The 21,823-nt window shown below is 47.7% G+C and overlaps 1 protein-coding gene across 5 annotated transcripts in view; it reads left to right on the forward strand.

Annotated features, from left to right (window-relative positions):
* PRDM2 (PR/SET domain 2) overlaps window positions 1-21,823 on the forward strand; it is a 118,678-nt gene that overhangs the window by 78,875 nt on the left and 17,980 nt on the right. For all 5 annotated transcript variants that reach the window (XM_079945365.1, XM_079945367.1, XM_079945364.1 and 2 more), the window contains one exon: window positions 1,176-5,544. In XM_079945365.1, the coding sequence (XP_079801491.1) occupies window positions 1,176-5,544 (4,369 nt within the window). The remainder of the gene's footprint in view (window positions 1-1,175; window positions 5,545-21,823) is intronic.

Below are 21,823 nucleotides of genomic sequence, written 5' to 3' on the forward strand. Positions count from 1 at the left end.
CAAGTCTCTGCATGAGCTGATCTCATCTCCTGCTCTCCTTTCTCCCCCCGTATGGACCGCCCCCACTCGCCCTACGGCCTCTACGACTTCTTGGCCGTTCCTTGACTACATCTAACATGCTCTTGACTTAGAGCTTATGCATTTACTGTTTCCTCTGTCCAGAGGGCTTCCGTCCCCCAGATATTTGCATGACTCATTTTCTTTAGGTCTCTGCTCGCCTGTCACCTTGCTAGTGAGTCCACCTGTGCACCATTAACCTCAGGTTGGGCTGGGCTGGATTCCTCCTGGGCACAGAGACTCAGAAGTGACTTCAGATTTCTTTTTCCTTCTCTGAGGTACTCCTGAGTCCTCCATAATTTAATCAGCCTTGGAAGAAGTGAGCTCCGAAGTTCCTTTTACATGAAAAATGATGATTGCATGATTTTGGAAAATGTTCTAGCTCTCAATATATAGTTTTAGTCAGGAGGAGGGAGAGAGAATCATTGCATTCAAGACAGACCACTGAGAATCTAACCTGGTAATATGTTTAGCAATTTTCTGGTTTCCATTCGGAATCATGAAAAATTGGAATTCATGACCATAGTATCTTGAATTTCAGTATCAACTACTACAACACAGTTTTTTTTTTTTTTTTGTGGAGCGCGGGCCTCTCACTGTTGTGGCCTCTCCCGTTGCGGAGCATAGGCTCCGGGCGCGCAGGCTCAGTGGCCATGGCTCACGGGCCCAGCCGCTCTGCGGCATGTGGGATCTTCCCGGACCGGGGCACGAACCCGCGTCCCCTGCATCGGCAGGCGGACTCTCAACCACTGCGCCACCAGGGAAGCCCTCCGACACAGTTTTAAACACTACAGTTTCTGTAAGCAAAAATGTTGTTTATATGTATGCGATGAAACACAAAAGAACCTAAGCTCCTTCAGGCATTTATTGTTCACATTGTATCCTCACTGCCCACGAAGCTGCCTGGTACAGAGCAGGTGCTCTGTAAACATTTGTTGAATGAGTGAAATGGAATTTTATGCAGTACAGCTTTATAACCGAGAAAGCAGAGCTGTGTGTTGTTACGACCTCCCTTACACATTTAGGGGATCAGAGAAATAACGTGAATAATGGAAACTGATCACAAGTGGCTGGTGTGTGCCCTGACTTCCATGCTTCTGCCTCCCTGTGCTTTCCAGGCCCCAGAGACGAAGACGAGAAGCCTTCCGCGTCCGCCGCCGAGCAGACGGCTGCCCTTCAGGAGGTGGTGAGTCAGGATGTGCCTCTGGAGCCCGCCCTCCCGCCCCCTGCCCAGGACCCCCAGGTGGGACCGGCCGCAGAGCTGGACGCGGCGCGTAGCGATGCGAACGACGCGGAGGAGGAAGAGGAGGAGGAGGGGGAGGAGGGGGAGCTGGACGAGGAGGAGGCGGCGGCAGCTGGCGTGCCAGGCGGGAGCGCCGCGGGAGAGCTGGAGATGCGGTGTGACGAGAGCCCAGAGGATCTGTTAGAAGAGCCACGGACTGTTCCGCTGGGCGCTCTTGAAGACTCTCCGGAGGTAGCACCTGCCGTCAGAATTCCCAAAGCTAAAGAAGAGGCCAATGGTGACGTGTTTGAAACGTTTCTGTTCCCGTGTCAGCACTGCGAGAGGAAGTTCACGACCAAACAGGGGCTGGAGCGGCACATGCACATCCACATATCCACGGTAAACCACGCCTTCAAGTGCAAGTACTGCGGGAAGGCGTTCGGCACGCAGATCAACAGGCGGCGGCACGAGCGGCGCCACGAGGCGGGGCTGAAGCGGAAGCCCAGCCTGACGCTCCGGCCACCGGAGGCCCCAGCCGATGGCAGGGCGCCCGGGGACGGCGCTCCTCCGAAGGATGACGCGCAGCCTCCCAGTCTTGGGCAAGACTCTCTGACCTTGAATTCAGAGAAGGCTTCCCAAGACACGGTAAATTCTTCTGTTGTAGAAGAGAACGGAGAAGTTAAGGAGCTTCATCCGTGCCAGTACTGTAAAAAGGTTTTTGGAACTCACACCAACATGAGGCGGCATCAGCGCAGGGTCCACGAGCGTCACCTGATTCCTAAAGGTGTGCGGCGAAAAGGGGGTCTCCTCGAGGAGCAGCCGCCCCCGGCGGAGCAGGCCCCGCCCGCCCAGAGTGTCTACGTACCCAGCACAGAGCCAGAGGAGGACGCGGAGGCAGACGACGTGTACATCATGGATATTTCTAGCAATATCTCGGAAAATTTAAATTACTACATTGATGGTAAAATTCAGACCAGCTGCAGCACCAGTAACTGTGATGTTATTGAGATGGAATCCAGTTCGGCAGACTTGTACGGTATCAACTGTCTGCTCACTCCGGTTACAGTGGAAATAACTCAAAATATAAAGACCACACAGGTCCCTATAACAGATGATCTTCCGAAAGAGCCTTCCAGCAGCACGAACAGTGAGTCCAAGAAACGGAGGACTGCCAGTCCTCCTGTGTTGCCCAGAATTAAAGCCGAGACCGAGTCTGATGCCGTAGCACCTTCGTGTTCCTTGAGCCTGCCTCTCAGCATATCAACCACAGAGGCCGTTCCGTTCCACAAAGAGAAAAATGTGTATTTGTCATCGAAGCTCAAACAACTGCTTCAAACGCAGGAGAAACTGACTCCTCCTGCAGGGATTTCAGCCACTGAAATACCTAAATTAGGTCCTGTCTGTGTGTCCACGCCTGCGTCGATGCTCCCTGTGACCTCGAGCAGGTTTAAGAGGCGGACCAGCTCTCCCCCCAGCTCTCCACAGCACAGTCCTGCCCTTCGAGACTTTGGGAAGCCGGGCGATGGGAAAGCCATGTGGACTGAGGCAGTTCTGAGTTCCAAAAAGCCCAAATTAGAAAGTCATAGCAACTCACCAGCATGGAGTTTGTCTGGGAGAGATGAGAGAGAAACTGGGAGCCCTCCAGGCTTTGATGAATATAAAGTATCTAAAGAGTGGGCAGCTAGTTCTACTTTTAGCAACGTATGCAACCAGCAGCCACTGGATTTATCCAGTGGTGTAAAACAGAAGGCTGAGGGTACAGGCAAGGCTCCGGTCCAGTGGGAATCTGTGTTAGATCTCAGTGTGCATAGAAAGCCTAGTAGTGACTCTGAAGGCAAGGAATTCAAAGAAAACCATCCGGTGCAGCCAGCCTGCAGCGCTGCGAAGAAAAAGAAGCCAACCACCTGCATGCTACAGAAGGTCCTTCTCAACGAATACAATGGCGTCGACTTACCTGTAGAAAATGCTCCAGCCGTGACCAGGAGCCCCAGTCCTTGTAAACCCCTGGATCCTCAGCCGGACCCTGACCTTGGTCCCGACTCCAGCTTACCTGCCCCTCCTGGCGAGTCTCCTCCTTCGTCACCTGCCCTGCAGACATCTTCCCTTTCTTCCGGGCAGCTGCCGCCTCTCTTGACCCCAACCAATCCCTCTTCCCCCCAGCCCTGTCCTCCTGTGTTAACTGTTGCCACCCCACCCCCTCCGCTGCTTCCCACTGTACCTCTTGCAGCCCCCTCTTCCGGGGCATCCCCTCATCCGTGTCCCTCTCCACTCTCGAACGCCGCCGCACAGTCCCCACTTCCAATTCTTTCCCCAACGGTGTCTCCCTCGCCATCTCCCATTCCTTCCGTGGAGCCCCTCACGTCTGCTGCCTCACCGGGGCCTCCGACGCTCTCTTCGTCTTCCTCCTCATCTGCTTCGCCTTCGTTCTCTTCTTCGTCCTCCTCCTCTTCTCCTTCGCCACCTCCTCTCTCAGCAGTATCGTCTGTGGTTTCCTCTGGGGATAATCTGGAAGCCTCTCTGCCCATGATATCTTTTAAACAGGAGGAATTGGAGAATGAAGGTCCGAAAGCGAGGGAAGAATCCCAGTCTGCCACTGCGCGGGATATCGTTCAGGAGACATTCAACAAAAATTTTGTCTGCAACGTCTGTGAATCACCTTTCCTTTCCATTAAAGATCTAACCAAACATTTATCCATTCACGCTGAGGAATGGCCCTTCAAATGTGAATTTTGTGTGCAGCTCTTTAAGGCTAAAACTGATTTGTCAGAACATCGCTTTTTGCTTCATGGAGTTGGGAATATCTTTGTGTGTTCGGTTTGTAAAAAAGAATTTGCGTTTTTGTGCAACCTGCAGCAGCACCAGCGAGACCTCCACCCCGACACGCTGTGCACACACCATGAGTTTGAAAGTGGCACCCTGAGGCCCCAGAACTTCACAGATCCCAGCAAGGCCCACGCAGAGCATATGCAGAGTTTGCCGGAAGACCCTTTAGAAACGTCTAAAGAAGAAGAGGAGCTGAACGATTCCTCAGAAGAGCTTTACACGACCATAAAGATAATGGCTTCTGGAATAAAGACGAAAGATCCAGATGTTCGATTGGGTCTCAATCAGCATTACCCAAGCTTTAAACCACCTCCATTTCAGTACCATCACCGCAACCCCCTAGGCATTGGTGTGACGGCCACAAATTTCACTACACACAATATCCCACAGACGTTTACTACCGCCATTCGCTGCACCAAGTGTGGGAAAGGTGTGGACAACATGCCTGAGCTGCACAAACACATCCTGGCATGTGCTTCTGCTAGCGACAAGAAGAGGTATACCCCGAAGAAAAATCCAGTCCCGCTGAAACAGACTGTGCAGCCCAGAAACGGTGTGGTGGTTTTGGACAGCTCTGGGAAGAATGCCTTCAGACGAATGGGACAGCCCAAAAGACTGAACTTTAGCGTTGAGCTCAGCAAAATGTCCTCAAATAAGCTCAAGTTAAATGCGTTGAAGAAAAAAAACCAGCTTGTCCAGAAAGCCATCCTTCAGAAAAACAAGTCTGCAAAGCAGAAAGCCGACCTAAAAAATGCTCCTGAGTCGTCCTCGCACATCTGTCCGTACTGCAACAGAGAGTTCACGTACATCGGGAGCCTGAACAAGCACGCCGCTTTCAGCTGTCCCAAGAAACCCCTTTCTCCTTCCAAGAGAAAAGCTTCCCATTCATCCAAGAAAGGAGGACACCCATCACCTGCAAGTAGTGACAGGAACAGCGGCAGCAGCCACCGCAGACGGACAGCGGATGCAGAGATCAAAATGCAAAGCATGCAGGCGCCTTTGGGCAAGACCAGAGCTCGCAGCTCGGGCCCTGCACAGGTCCCACCGCCCTCCTCGTCCTTCAGGTCCAAGCAGAATGTTAAATTTGCAGCTTCGGTTAAGTCCAAAAAACCAAGCTCCTCCTTAAGGAACTTAAGCCCGATACGAATGGCCAAAATGACTCACAGCGACAGCAAGAAGCCCAAGGCTGCAGCCAGGAATCATGCAGCTCAGCTCTCGGGCAAGACGTCTCGGAGCCTGCACGTGAGGGCACAGAAAAGCAGGGCTGTCTTACAGAGCAAGTCGGCCTTGGCCAGTAAGAAGCGGACAGACAGGTTCAGTGTAAAATCTAGAGAACGAAGTGGGGGGCCGATCACCCGAAGCCTGCAGCTGGCAGCTGCCGCCGACCCGAGTGAGAACAGGAGGGAGGACGGCAGCGGCAAGCAGGAGCTGAAGGACTTCAGGTAAGCGAGGCTCCAGGGCCGGAGGAATTCAGAGCTCCAGAGCGAGGGGGAGGACAGTTGGAAGAAAACACTGTCCTTGCCCAATGGCTTCTCTTCCCTTTTCCTGCACGATTTTGACATAAGCATTTAAAGGAAATAGCTGTTGCTTAAGGTGTAGGCCGGTGTGCAGGAGGGTCAGTGCTTTGGCTGTTGTAGAGATGGATACATACAGCTCTTACTTCAGGCGTAGGACTCACAAAGTGGTACAGTTTCTCTAATAGGGCCAGTTATGAATTGGATTTGAAGCCATGAAAAGCTCCCCAGAGCACCCTACTATGAAAAGGTGAAATTCTCTCAAACTTCCTTTATATCTTGGGTGGTATCCCAGTGTCACTGGTATTATTTTCTGATCATAGCTTACTTCTTATGTTAAGATGGATCATGGAGTTCATTAAAACCACAGTACAATCTGGTGTAATATTTCTGTGACTTAAGTGCAGTTCTAGCAGCTGAGACTGCTTTTTACCATCCATGCTTGCTTTTATTGTGTTTTAATTTTAAAAACTTGCCTCTTGGTTAAAATAAATCAAAACACAGCACTCTATTCCTTTTAAAAATGCCATGTGTCCTCCCACTTGCTCCTGTTCTCAGGCATAGGGTGGTAAACAGCCAGATTCCCACGGGCGGGAGGAGGAGAGAGTGCCTGCCGAAGGGCCAGAGCATGGTTCTTTCAGGTGCGGGTGGGGACGAAGGGCAGGTCATCCCGCTTGTCAGTGCCTTTGTTTCCCCGGCGTGATGCCAGAGCCCGTCTTAGCTCAGCTCTGAGGTGGTCCCACTGTTTATCCTGTGTTCTTCCTATATTAAGAACCGTTCTTGGCGACCGGTGAAAACATAGGGCAGGGGTTAAGTTTGCTCCATTGACTTCTCAGACTTCCGGAGTTAGTTCAAACGTGAGTGGAGTGCACTCTTGGTATCCTGTGGTTTCCTGAATGATGCCTACAGGTTCATCTCAGGTGAAAGTATTCATCATCAGCTAGAATTTCTGCACAGTATTTTAAAATCCTGTCCTTTCAGAGTGAGCTGCAGGACTCTAGGCTCTTGGCTATAACTTCCAGTGTCTCAGAATTCTTTGGTGTTTTAAGCAAATAGAATCAGAGTTAACTGGGAGGTGACTGCCGTTTGGAAAGGTCACGAGGGCTCAGAGATGCTGTTTATCACTGCGCATTCGATGAGGCAGAGTTCTCGGTGCTGGTGGGCCATAAGTCATGGCTGAAGATGGAGACGAGAATCATTAGCCAAGGGTTGATTAGAATGATTGACTGTAGGAATAAAGGATCAGACTTTTTTTAAAGCTACTTCATAAATATACTAAGTAACCAGTTACGGTAGACCTTACTGACATACGTGTATACAGCGTCTTGGAGCTTAGTCCTGGTGAAAGTAAACACCTGTTTATCAGCTGTCCAGACTTCCTGCCTGTAGCAGTTTCACTGTGTACCTCCTTGTGCTCAGTCTGTTCGGGAAGTTCCAGAACAACAGGACATTCTTGGACTGTCCTTTTCAAGGTTAAACCACCCAGAACATGCCGTCATTTTCATGGACTGTACTAAAAAACGTTTCCCAGGTGGTTGATGCTTTAGAATGTATATGTGTATTCTCCTTTGTTTCCGATAGTATCTGAAAGAATCACTTATTTTGTACTGGATCCCATTTATACAGTTCAAGGGTAAAGTTGATAAGAAAAAATTAACGTACTATAAAGGAAAACTCTCTGAGTGAAGTTCATCCAGGGCTTTTGAAGAACCCTTAAGACTGCAAAGGACTGAAGTGCCTAATAAAATTGTGTCTCTATTCTTTGCTCCACTTAGTTTTAATTATTTTGCTTTGTTTGAAAGTTAACGTTGCTGGAATGAAATTTGGCCTGAAAGGAAACAAGGAACGAACAGTTCAGAAGACACGGGTATTATTCTGACTGTAGATGGTAGCAGCAGGCTTCCGTGACCATAAACTTGGGAAGTATTTTTGGGAATTACAGAATGAGCGTTCAGGGGCATCATATTTGGATCATCTGGGCAGAAGAGTGGGCGATTCTTCAGAGAGTTCTTAGTACCTTGTAGTGAATTTGGTATAAAGCCGGGATCCTAGGCGCAGGCCTGGGGATGTGATGGTCCATCGGTGTCAGCCCAGGGCTCTTAGTGGAGGCTTCGTCCTTTTCCACGTTTGTTGTACTGCACTGGCAAGGAGTTGCTCTAACTAGTCGTCTTCCCTTTTCAGTATATTTCTATTTGTAAATTTTATTCAGGGGTGATTTCGTAGCACAGGTTTGGAAGTATCCACTTTCACTCTGGTTTTCAGTGATTTCGCTGTCCTTGCTCCATTGCATGTTCGAGGACTTACCCCGGGCCTGGCAGCGCACCCTTTCCCTGTGTGTTTGATCATAACTGTGATTAAGGGCTAGTCCTCGGCACTCAGACGTTTTACATTCAAATGCCAGTTTAGGATTCCACAGATTTTCAAGTATACACTTGCAGTCAGCCGTGAGAACGACGTCAGTTTTCCATTCTACACCGAGAGCTCAGCAGAATTTGCCGTTTGGTCATTTCCTGTAGCACAAGCCATTGTGCCAATCCGGGTGTGAAAAAGGCGTGTGCTCCAAATCCTTTTCTTAGGACAAAGCCGCAGAGACATACCACCGACTAGATTCTCCTGTTACAGCTCTTAATCCAGCGAACGCTGTGTCGGGCTCACCTTCCGCGGGTCGGGTTGGAGCCCACCTGTGGCTTGTCGGTGGGACTGCATTTAGAGCTGGTGGCTGAGGGCTCACTTCCACGGACTGTAAGACAGAAAGATAAGGAAAGAGGTACATTTTCTACTCCCTTCTTACCCATCTTTGCTCTTTGTAAATCCCAAGGCATTTTTACATTCTTCAGCGCTGCTTCTCCAGCAGCTTTTCTTGTTGTTGTTGTTTAATACTGTGTTCCCATTGCAGCCAGTTAAGGACACGTAAATAAGTGATGGAGAAGCAGAACGAAATTCCAGACCAAGCTTTTCCATTTACCGTGAAATGGGCTAAAAAAACCAAAATGGTGCTGATTTCTCCCATACCATCTCCGCCACATCACTCCAAGGAGACTGTCTGCGTCCCTCTCAGCATGTCTCTTTTGCGCGGGACACCCACGTTCCCACACACCTTCCGAGTCATCCTGTTGCTGTCTTAACATTCGTCCCATGGTCTTCCCACCTTTTCTTTACCGTGGTCAGCTCATACAAGGTTGTGTTATGTTGTCGTGTATCTTCAGTTTTCTTATTTTCTAGGAACTTCCTGTAGAAAAGCCCCCCAAACAAAACAAACCTTAATTGACTAAATAAAGATAATGCATGCTCAACTTAGGATAAGCACTACGGCAAAGCGTACGAAATCTACCAAGCTTGCAAGACCAGTTGAAGCTGACTCAGAAACCCTAACACACAGCCGATTGCCAGTGAGTGGGCTTCTTGTTGCCCTGGTTAGAGTCAGGCATCCGCTTCTTCGCTGGCGCCCAACACACGTGCTGGGCTCACAGGCGATTAAGATGCACAGAGGAGGGCGCTATAGGACAGGCTAGCTGACCTGGCCCCTCATCACAGGACTGGTAACTCAGACCTGAGCGTGGCCCTGGCTTTTGGCACAGAGCAGAGAAAGGAATGAGTTGAACCTAATCTTGCAAAGCAAGTTCTCTGTTTTATCAGTAGTTTGTTGTAGATTTCAGGGATGACGGATTCTGATGCACTCGTTTTATAATGTTTTGGTCACACCAGCTCTTGATGCCTTTCCTTTAAATGAATTGTAGACAGAGGCATTTAGCTTCTTTCTTAGCCTGTTTCTTTTTGTTGTTGCTGTTGTTGTTTTATCACAAGCCGATTGCCAGCATAATGGAGAGGAAACCAGATTGGATATGGACTCTTTTTTATGCCTCTTCCAGTGTCATGTTTATATATCCAAATGGACATTATCCTCTCAGATTATTATCTGGCACTAATTTATAACTGTTGTATTATCGGAGACGGTAGCAATATTATCAGTGCCCAGGATACATCACAGGCCTGTATAGATGTATGTCTACACCTAAGGGTAAATGAATTCACTTATCAGGTTTTACACATCAGTCTCTAATACAGAGATTTAAACAGCCCAACGGATTGGCCTATTTCTGAGTATACAAGTGTCATTTCTCCACACATTATTATATGCCTTCCCTCTAATTAATGACGGAGTTGGTGGACAATGGCTAAGTTTTATTCGTGTTGTTTTTTTTTTGTTGTCGTTGTTGTTCTCAACTTTAAAAGTAATCTACCTCTTAAAATTTGTAGTTTAATACTTGTTTGGTGAATTTGTGCCACTTTAACCCTTTCACTATCATTCCCATTTTGTTACATTTCTGTTATGGGGACTTTATGTTGAAATATTGTATAAAGCATTTGTAGCAGTTTAAAAATAAAATATTTAAAATTATTTAAATTGTTTTGGACGCTTCAATTGTATTATATGTGATTTACATTTTACATTTTGTTTGAGTTGTTAATCTGGAGAGTGTTCTTGTATTGAAGTTTGCTGTTAGTAATTTTATTGTTTCTTGTTGCAGAGTGATATAAAAGACTATTCTAATGAAAACATTAAAATTTACAAATTGACATACAAAAGGGGTTGTCCGTTGATTTTAACCAACGTAGCCTTGAGAGAGAGAGAGAGGTTAATTATAGACAAGTTAAGAGTGGTGTTTGCTATTTTTCCCCTTCCAGCATGAAATAAATCATTTGAGCTTGTCAGATGTACAGAAAGTTTTCTTATGCTGTTGCTAGCAAGCACTTACTGACGGGGGAATTCAAATGATGCATTTTATATCATTGTAACCAATAAAAAACTTTCTAAAAGCTGTGGAAGGACTGTATTTTGTACATCATTGGGAGCAGTTAAGGGGGAAAATGAAGGTGCGTGTGGGAGGGGTGCTCACAGGCTGCATCTCTAAAGTGCAGTTGTCGAGCCCCACGGCCGACCTCTTCCCACTTGTTTCTGTTTGGCATTGATTGAATATTTGTGAATTCACATCGCTTCCATACCACCTAGAGAGTAGACATGCAGTTGGACGGTGGTGCTAAGAAGTGCGTGGAGAACTTACTTTGGTAAGAGTGAAATAATTTCCTGTATGGGGTGTCAGTTTCCTCTGTGCTTGTGACCAGTTCGCTCTGGTCTGGAGGTTTTTATATTTATGGCTCCCCTGAAGAATGAAACAAAGTTGTTGTAACATTTGTATTAGGTTGATATGGAATTGCTGTTTGTTTGTTTGTGTTTTTAAAGATTAAAAATGGCTGAAACAAGCAGTTTATTCATAAAGTCCTACGTGGGACCACTTGTCCTCATTTTTTTCCTCCGCCTGTGTCCTTCCTGCTCGGAACGGTGGTGAAGCTGAAGGTGCGGTCAGCCTCCCTCAGCGAGATGTGTTCACACTTGTGGCTTACGGATTCCTACCTTAGGAAACCCCAGAAGGGTTGTGGGCAGGTGTATGGGAGGAAGAGGCAGAGGTACGGAGCGGCTCTCAGCGTTAGCTGTGTAAATGTTCTAGAAACTGAGCGCTGGGCACGCACAGCACCCGGGGAGGAGCCGGACGCTGTGAGCTGGAAAGGGCGCTGCTCTGGGAACCAGGGACACCTGTCCCTCCAGGGCTCTAACAAGCTCCTCCTCCGTCCCTGCCTCGCTGGCTTAGCCTCGGGTAGGTATTTTGCCTCAAGGTTGTTAGTTCCTGGTCTGCCCAAAGTGGGGAGTGGACAAGGTGGTCCCGAGTTTTCCTTCTAGCCGGACGCCTTCTTCCCAGGCTGCGGACGCTGACATTTCCTCGGGTCTGAAAGAGCAGGGTGCGGTCTGTTGTGTCACCCCCGTTCTTACAGCAGGGCCTGGATGTGGCAGCGCCCACATACTCAGTTGAGGAGTCCCCAAGCAGGTGGTCAGCTCCCTCTCGACAGGAGTGAGCTGCCCCAGTTTGGTTGCTTTACTCTTCACAGAGTTAAACATTTTGAAAAATTTAGAAAGCTCGTAACTAAAGCCTTGTGTCCCTGCAGCTAACACTTTGAAAGATCTGTCAGTGTCTCTAGGCTGGCTGTTTTAATTTGGATGTTATAGGTACTTTCTAGCAAAATGTTTTACAAAATCACATTAATTTATCGAGCACCTACTGAGGTGATTAGGTTCCATCAGTGGACCAGAATCCCAGCCTTTGTGAAGCTTATATTTGCGTGGTGCCTTTTTTTTTTTTAAACACTTCATATCCAAAACCTCCCTCACTCTGTCACAGTTCTCCCAAGTCTGGGTGGTCAAGAAGGTGCTTCTACCTTAATATTTGAGGGCAGATACCTAGATAACTGCTGACGTTTAATACTTAGGTTAAAGCGACTCTTCTAAAATTATATCTCAATGCATTCGATATTTGATTTCTTGTCGATTTTGATTTGATATCAGGCCTCACTTTGAATCGATTGGCTTATATCCTTTAAGTACGGGGGGGGGGTGAGGAAAAGGGTAACTCGGATATAAAGGCCACGTATAAGGTCCAAAAACCAGGCCGATGGTTAAGGAAAACGGTTTGCCATCTCTGTCATTTTTTGGACACCTAAAGTATCCCCACACCCACCCCAGGCAATGTCATTGCACATGGAAGAACTTCAGAATTTATGTGGGGTAAATCATAAGGAATGTGTGTAGCTCTTAATTGCTGAAGGACTTGAGTGTTCTCATTTGCGCCTCAAGTGCCTCGACATTTACGGTCGCCCTGCTGTAGGATTAAAAGAAAGAAGAAGATCCAGATTGGTGAGAAGGGTGACATCCAAATTACCACTGAAATTCTTTACAGACTAAAATATCAAAAAAAAAAAAAAAAAGTTGAGAGGAACAAAACTTGAGGTTCGAGTGGGTGTGATGTCGGGAAAATGTGGAGCTGCTCATTGGCCGATCCCTTCCGTCAGATGCCTGGAGTCCTGTTTGGTACCGCCCAAGGGCCCACCTGGACCCCTGCTCCACCCGGCCCAGGCCACACCGGGCCCTTCGGTTCTCCCACTGCCCTCCCTCGCGCTGCTTCCTCTCCAAGAGGTGTTGAAACTATCTGTTAAGCTCTGGGGGGAACCTGACATAGCCTTCGGGTGCTTTCCGTGTGCGAGGTACTGTGCAAAGCATTTTTCAAACTTGATGACAACCCCCTGAGGCTGGTATCATTTACAGATGGGGAAACAGACCCCGGGGGGAAACGAGTTTTGTTCAGAGGTCACACAGTTCTCGAGTGGAAGGCTGGGATTTGAACTGCCTCCAAGCTGTACCGTCCTATTGATCATTTTTGTAGTTTCTTTTTTGAAAGCTTCATTTCCTCTCGATGTAGGATACAGGCCTTGATATCTTCTCTAGTGAGGGCTTTCCCGGCATTGGTGAACAAGTAGAATCATCCCTTCTCTGTAAGGCTTCTTCCTGATGCAGCAGGACTGTTGATTAGTGTGGAGCTGCCTGGGAACGTTCACGTCTAGTTCACTCTTTTAACTGTGGGACATGCTTCTACCTCCATCATAGACCTTTCAGGTTCAACTGGCTTTGTAGACCAGTCTGATTAGTCCACAAAACGCTGTTTAATAGAAATCAAGCGCATGATAATAATATGCTTTGATTCTGGAAGTGTTGGTCGCCAGGAGTATCCTCAGATGTGACTTAAGAACCTTGACCTGTTGGGCCAAAACCAAAGTCTGTCGGGGCTTGCCCTGCCACCTTGGCACATAGTCCATTGCGTGCAGAATGGAAGGTTAGGTTTCTGCCAAAAGTGAAGTTACTTGTAAAGTATAGGATTAGAGCCTGGAGGGTGCGTGTAGGTTTTATTTACTTTCTGGATGAAGAATAAGAATTGGAAAAACCATCGTGACGCTGCGTTAAATTATTAGCCGTTGCAAAAGTTACATTCAGTCATGAGCCATTAAAAGGGGCTTGGATACACTTACTAGAGTAAACTTGCCGAACCATTGGGGTGATAGGATTTGTATGAGCTTCTGTTTTCTGCCTCACTTGGACCAGCTGGATTCCTTTTCCACTGTCTCTTATAGAGAGCGAGCTGAAATTCAGGTGGGTGGTTCAGAGGACATAAGCCTTTAATGGAAGAAGTTTGTGCCTAAGTGTGCCTTCCCGTGTCCAGCTTATAATCCACAGCAGGAAGCCAGACAACAGACGGTTTTGAAGATTCCTTGATAGGCGCGCCCCGAGTTACTCAGTGGGGTGTTAAACTTCAGTCATGACAGAAAGCTACAGGCAGATTTTAAAGTATCGGTTTAGGTCCTGAATCAGAACGTATTTAAGCTGAGAACATTTCCATATCAGTGTGTAGATAGGAGCCTACTGCATAATACGGAGTTCTGCTTGGATGACTGCTGAGTCTTACCATGAAATCTAGATATAAATTTTAAGTAGAAAACATTTTTTAAAAGACCTACAATTTGTTTCGCAGGTAAGTTAATAATAGAAGGGGATTTAGGCCTTAGGATACAGTTGTGGCAGTTTTAATTTTTTAAGTTAAAGTAGAATTTCAGTTTAAAATTGCATTTGTTTTAGTATTTAATACTTGCCAAAAACACAACATTTTAATACTCTCTATTGGAATGAAGTTATTTAAAACTCATATGGATTTGATTTTCCTTGCAGTAACATTCTCTTCTCACTTGCTTTTTATAATCACATCCAATCCTTGCCAGCCCAGCTCGAGTTGAGGCACATTTTCAGATGGCTTCTATTCCCAAGCTATTATTGGACCTGTGAATTCAGGGACATTCTCCTGTAGTGATTCAGTCGGTCAGCCATTCAGAAAACATCTTTAGTGATCAGCCTGGATCATGAAGGTGTTGGTCTGTAGATCTGATGGACTCTGTCCTGTGTACGAGGGTGTTCAGAGGACCTTGGGGTGTAGCTGGCCGTCACGGAGGAGCTGAGGGTGCTCCTGGCTGTTCCTACCCGTCGGGCACTAACTCCTCGGGAGCTCTCCCACCACTTGAGGGAGAGCAGTTGTCCCCATGTACAGACAAATTGACCGAGTCTGAGAGAGGCCACGGCACCTGCATTATGTCCCACAGCTGTAAATGGGGACCCCAAACCCGGCCATCTGACTCCAGAGCCATGCTCTTTGCTGCCATGTGAAACAACCTAATTCACCGTGCCCTTGGGTTTGACGTAGTTCCCGTGTCCCCCAGGTGATCAGTGCTGATGTCATCACCCACAACGGGGTTCTGCTGTAGAGAGGTTGGGTAGCATACTGGGAACAAACACTGGCCTTGAACTCCTAGCCACCTGAGTTTTAATTCCCTGGGTTCTGAACGTTTGTGACTGAGGGGTGGGGCACGCTGCTGGCTGGGCCCCAGGCTTCTGGTTATGTGAGCGGTCGGGCTAGAGGAGGGCACGTGTATTCCCAGTGAGAACTCAGGAGATGATGCCTGTGGTGGCGGTGTGGTGACGATCAGTGACCACTGTCTAGTGACCAGGGCTCGGGTCTCACAGTGATAGCGCCGGGGAGGCCCCGCTGAGGAAACCGACAGGGTGTGGTAACCGTCCCCGGTGGAAAGAGCCAGAGCATGGATGGTGGTGATTGCTGAGGAACTTCTGGAAGAGGCTGCAGAAGAAACTGCTCATGTGTTCAGAGGCCCAGAAGGAAAAAAAAGATTCCTTCATGGAAAATGACAAACCTCGGTTTATGTTAGTTTTAGAGAATGGTGGTTACTGTCTTTGGGGAGAATAGAGCTTTTTTCAGAATTTTAGAAACACTCCCAAAGGCTTCCAGGATGGTCTTAGCCCTCCGTCTGGGCCCAGGCAAAGTGAATGAGCCTGGGGCACCTGAGGGTGCCTGGCCTCCTGGGAACCCCTCAGGGTTTTGCTGTGACTTCATTTCGGGCATTGGGATGTAGGTAAGGGCACTGATGGGCCCTACACCCGGAGCCGCTGATTACCTGTCTATCCCGACCATCCGATGGGAAGGACTGCCCTTGTTCGTCCCTCTGCGTCTCCTCACTCTGCTCTCCTGTTCCTGGAGGGACTTCACTCATCCGTACGTTCTGTTCTCGACTTGTTAGGGAGGTTTATTAAATGTCCCCCTCCTAGAATGAAAGTTCTCCCTGGGCGGGAACTTTGTTTTGTTCACTGCTGCGTTTCCAACATCTCCCACGGTGCCTGCCATGTAGTAGCCGCTCGGTAAATAACTTGCTGAATAAAATACTTGAATCCTGGCTCTACCACTTATTAGCTCTGTAATGTTGGGCAAGTTACTTAACCTTTCCGAGCCACGGCTTTCCTTTCTGTAAATGGCAATAACAGTCTATCTGACCAGGAAGGACGGTTGTGAAGACTGCAGATACGCCTGCCCTAGGATGTGCTGCTGTTACTATTGAGAGGCGTCCTCCTGAGCCGCAGCGTGAATCTGACTGACAGTTACGTCTGCTGCTCAGAGCTGACTTTTGCCACGTATGAGATTTCGTGGTCGCACAGATAACAGTGGCCGGAACCTTGCTTCATCGTCTCTTGCCTCCGCCCAGAGAGGAGGGGCTCAAGCATCCCCAAGTCCTGGTTCTGCTGCCAGTGACCCCAGGGCCCTTTGCTGTGTTGCTGCCAGTGACCCCAGGGCCCTTTGCTGTGTTTCAGCCAGGCCTGTGCTGTTCATATGCCGACCCTAGCGCTCCCTTTCTCCCATCAGATGAGAATGAGCCATAGAACAGGAGATCATTTTTCAGATCACAACGAGAAAAAGAGATGATGATTATTCTGCCGTCTTTCCATATAACTTTATTTCCCTTGGTTTTGAATTTCAGAGTCAAGATATAAATTTTTAAAGCTAGGTTCAAAAGAAGACACTTCCTTAGCTCTATGAAACCATGACCACTTAAACAAGGGACCCCGGTTCATTGAAATAATCGTATAAGAATGGTCACTGATGTTTTAAAGCGCTTACTAGCCACAGTTTTCAGGGCTTTACACATACTGCCCCATTTAATCATTGCAGCAGCCCTATGAAATAAAATACTTTTATGTTCTCCCGTTTTACATATGGGGAAAGTGCAGCACAGAGGTTAAGGAATTGGCTTGAGGTCATAGCTAGGAAAGGGGGAGCCCGGAAATGAGTCCAGCAGTCTGGCTCCATTTCTGAATTGGGAGTCTCTCCTGCCCCTCACCCACAGATCTGGGAGTGAGTTCATGCCTGGTTCACCACCTTTAAGGAGCGGGGAGACGTGGCCTGTTAGTACGTAGTTGCCCGGGGAAGCACCAGCTAATCCGAAGGAATCAAAACATGCTGGAGGTGAACACAGGTCTTGGTCCTTCCTGGTCGAGTCCAATTTGTAAGTTCTTGGGAGACCACAGGGAATGGTTTCAGCCAGGCCGGTGTGCTCACGTACCAGCTTTGTTAGGAAGGGAGCAGATCCAGGTACTGACTCATCCAGAGCATTAAACCTTGTTCCCTGGTGTGAACTTTTTTCTTTTTTTTTTTCTGTTTTCATAGCAGTCTTTCCAAGCCATGGTTGGCAAGTCGGTTTCCATTTGTGCAAGGGGAGCAGCTGCCTGGGGGTGCTGCGAGCTGGATTCCCAGGCGGTGTCCCCTTCAGGAATACAGGGCGGGCCGAGTGCCCGGGGTCCGCCTTGGACGCGGGAAGGGCAATGGCTCTGTTGCACAGGCGTTTGCTGTCTGAGGTCTAACGTATCTGCTACTTCCCTTGCTTTTAAAAAGTACACGGGACATAATTTCACCTTTCCTGGAAGGCTCAAGGTGACCGTCAGTTCATACTTCGTTGTGGTGAAGCGACACCCTCGGAGTTCAGGCATACAGGATCCAGAAGCTTGAGATGTGGCTTAAGTATTTTTGGAGAAGGATGTACTTCTCACCATCTCCTTTTTCATCTATTATTTATGGATACTGTCTGTACTCCCTGGCAGCCTTCTGATAGGCTTCTGATAATCGTCTGTGAGCTAGGAAGCCAGGGAGGGGTCCTATTGATGGGATACATAAGTAAAGAAGCGCTAGGGCCTGAGAACACCCGGGGACCTCCCTTGTAAGCAAAGTGCACTGCAGAGAGGGGCGAGTTCAGTGTAACACACATGTATAGACTGCTCGCTTGCCTTTAAGCTCCCAAAGCAAATGTTCTACGTGTGGAGAGAATAAAAGGAAAGTTTGGGTGATGATGCACACAGTTACTTCCTCAGCAAAGGTTTGTCGCCCGGGGAAGCACCTTAATTCTGAAATAGAATAGCCTGCTTCGCTTTCCCAGATACCTCTGTCCTGTAATCTGTATTTGGGATGAATATTTTATTTGGTGCTAAGTGCTCAAAAGTGGTTAAATCTGTAAGGATATGCCTGGAGGTTTGTTCCATCCCAGTACTTGCCTCCCAGGCTGCTGGACCTGCTCGTGGATTGGATTTTCCCCTTTCGTTCACAGTATTCCTCCAGAACTTTTTTAGAATTTCTCTGACAGCCAACGCATAGCTTATAGGTGTTTTATCCTCGTATCTTCTTCATTCACGTTTAGGCTCCTTTGAATGAATTTTACGAGTGAGTCTGGTGAGAAGTCTGTGTTAACTTCGCCTTCACGCACGAGCCTCTTTGGATGCACCTAAATAAATTGGTGTCAGATACTATAATTGACATGTAGACTCCGATACGTTCTTATGTCCTTAAAACTAAAAAAATTACAGATACAGCCCATTGGTGCCAGCCAGCAGCAGGTGTTGTATTAAGGTGATGTCCTGAATCATGTTGGGCAGGTGCTTAGAGGGGAGAGTAGTTTGCTGGTCCAGTAGGTATTGTTAATTTCAGGCCAAGGAAGTACATTTCCTGTCTGTGTTCCCAGGTGTGTGAAGGGACCCTAGTTTGGATTATCTCCCCAGGATGTTAGTGGACCACCTACATCAAAAAACCACCTGGGAGCCTTCTTAAGAATTTCAGACCTACTAAACCATCACCTCTGGGAGTGGGTCTCTGAAATCTTCATTTTTATTAGCTTCTCCAATGAGTCTTACCCAGACTTCAGAGTTCCCTTATGGTTCTTATAAAGGGGGGAAAAAAATGACATGGTGTCACCACATACCATCATTTTTATTTGCTTCCGGTCTTCATTTTAAATTATTTTCCTTTGCTTATTAACAGTCTCTTTCATATACTCATAACATTTTTTCAGTTCTCAGTACACTTCACTTGTATATCACCATGCTGTGACAGATGAGCCAGGGTCGCTCAAGAGTTAGGGTCACTTCTGAGTGTCAGAGCCAAGGCGGACTTGAGGGTTCCCTGCCTTGCATTGTTGCTCTTTGTGTATCTTTTTGAGGGGAATATATGACCTTAGGTCATTCACTAGGACAAGCCTGGTTATCGCACAGTGCCCTGTTGGTGTGTGTTCACTCTACCCCAGCACCTAGCACACAGTAGGTACTTAGTATCTGTGGAATAAAAAGAAAGGAAGAAACCTCTGGGAATAATGGAGCCAAAGCCACCACTCCACTTCAGTGACCTCTCATCTGATCCCACCTTATGACTTTAGGGCTTAAAATGTGTATTTGGGGAGCCATTAACTGTTAGCAGCTGAATAGAGAGCATCACTTGGATAAGTAAATGATCAATTAAAATCAGGTTGAAAGAAAAGACTCGGTTATTTGGTGGATAGTTAATTACAATTGGTCTTAAAGGGTTGCTGCCTGGGGGCACGGTCCTCAAGGTTAAGAATGTGTAGTGAAAGCCCGTCAGAGGGAATTGTGCGCTACAGCTGGTTAACCAAAGGTATTGGTGAAATTATATCCCCGCACCTCCCGCCCCCTGCCCGGTCTACACCGGTGCACACACAGCCTGTCTGCGATTATAACCGAGCATCCGGAATTTCGTGAGGTAGGACAATCCAGATACTCCTTCACATTTTTAAATCCTTTCCCCCAGTTTTTGGCTCTGAAAATAGGGGTCATCCTCTGTCTCTAGCTTTACTTCCTGACATCTACTAAGGAGTCCTCTCTCGTAGAGCCTCCCATATACATGGCCGTGGATGGCTTCCCTTCCGTGTTTTTTTAATTTTTGCTCAAAATGAGGAACGCCTCCCCCTTAGAGCCTAAACGCTGATCGATTTCACGATGCCACACGCACTTGACTGGGCTGTGCCGAACAAGGCTGTTGCCCAAACTGGACTCATGGCGCATCTCACTCACCTGGGCGGTTTCTCCATCGCGCCCATGAGTCAGAGCCGCTGCGTAATGGGATCCAGCCGACGGAGTCAAAGGGCCACATGCAAGCATTTGATGAAGGAAACACAGAGGTCTCCCATTTACACATTCACCCAACCATCAAGTCCGCGTGTTCACCATGGCCTAAGGAATAATTGGCGTGAGAGCCTTTTGCAGAGGACGGGGCCTGGGAGGGTGGGGTGGTACCAGAAATCTTTCTGAACTGTTGTTAGAATACCAACTGTGGATAAAATGAAATACAGTCGAGGCTCAGTTGATTTTCGTTTAACCAACCTGCCATGTTCATGGATGCCCCTCACTCCCCCAGTGACACAGGGAATACCCGTGCCCTTCGGTGCCCTGTAGTAAAGTGAAATGCAGCCAGAAGTCAGTTGTATTTGTTCCCAAACCTGTTTATGACACTGTTTTAATAACGCTGAATAATAATGTTAACGTAACCATGTTTATAATAAACATAATAACAAATATGCCAGTATTTATTATTGTACGTGTATGAGTTCATTAAATACCCAAACTGATGAAATGTGAACAGAGTTGTTTACGAAAAACAAGTTGAATGCGTAGAAAGGCTTACGGTAATTTGCTTAAAAACTGCTGTCCAGTTAGGTGGGGGTGAGAAACAATGAAAAATTCACATAAAGACATAGGAGCATTTTGCATTTACATCGCTCTTAAAAATGTCTTAAGTTCTTGCCCCACTTGAAACAATAAGTGGAAAACAATAACTAGATGATGCATTCTGGGTGTGATTTAGTCAAGAAAGACTGTAGACCCTGACCCTTCCTTCCTTCATTTATTCATCCGTACACTCAACGTGAGACCAGCGCCTGCCGTCACGTGCCAGGCACTGTTCCGGGAGGATGTAGCAAGTGAGCAAAACCGACACGATTCCCCACCCTCATGGACCTCACATCCTAGTGGGGGGAGACTGACAATGAACAAGCAAGTAACTATATGGAATGTCAGATGGTGAATGCTGTGGAGAGAAGTAAAACAGGGAAGGGGGAGTAGGGGAGTAGAGACTACGAACGTGAAAATGGGGGCTACCATGTGAATGTAGCCTGACTGTAAAGGGACTATATATATAGAGAGAGAGAGAGAGAGAAATGGGGGTGGTGGGGGAGGGAGAGGGGAAGCAACCCTGTGGACACAGGGGATGAAAACACTTAGAGGGAATGGCAAGTGCAAAGGTCCTGAGGTCGACACATCCGTGGTGTGCTCAGGGGAGCCAGGCCGGGGAGAGAACTAGGAGATGAGGTCAGGGAGGTAACGAGGGGCCAATTTATATTGGCACTTGCAGCCCTTGGGAAGACTTGGCTTTTATCCTGAGTGAGTGCGATTCATTGCAGGGTTTTGAGGGGCGGAGTAATAGGGTATGACTTGCCTTTTAAAAGAATCACTCTGGCTGATGTGTTAAGAATAGGCTGAACGGGCCCAAGAATAGAAATACAGACTAGGAGGTGAACACAGTAAACCAGGTGAGAAATGATGGTAGTTGGACTGGAGTGTAGCAGTGGGGCTGGTGAGCAGCAGTGGAATCTGGATGTGTTTTGAGGGCAGAGCCACAAGATTTGCTGAGGATTGGATGAAAGAGAGAAATCGAGGATGATGACATGTTTCTGCCTCCTCACCCAGATGGATGGAGTTGCCATTCAGTGATGAGGTGATGGAACCAGTTTGTGGGGTACGTGTGTGCTGGAAATTCAGTTTGGGGGCGTGTTAAGCTTGAGCTGCCATTAGACACTCATGGAGAGGGTAGTTGAATACACAGGTTTGAGTTTCAGAGGAAGGGACCCAGGGGGAAATGTAAATTTGGGAGTCCTCAGAGTACACATGATACTGAAAACCATGAGGTTGGCCTCCCCAAGGGAGTGAGTACAGCTGAAGAGAAGCAGCCCAAGAATTGAGGCTGGGGGAGCTCTAGTGTGAGAGGCTGGAGAGATTTGGAAGAGCCTTGGCAGTGTCCTGGGCTGAGGTGTGAATGGCACAGCTGTGACATGGGATGGAGGAGACCTTCGTGGGCTGAAGGCTCCTCCCCCGGACTTGAGTAGG

This window comes from Stenella coeruleoalba, assembly GCF_951394435.1.
Source record: "Stenella coeruleoalba genome assembly, chromosome: 1".
Taxonomy (NCBI): Eukaryota; Metazoa; Chordata; class Mammalia; order Artiodactyla; family Delphinidae; genus Stenella; species Stenella coeruleoalba.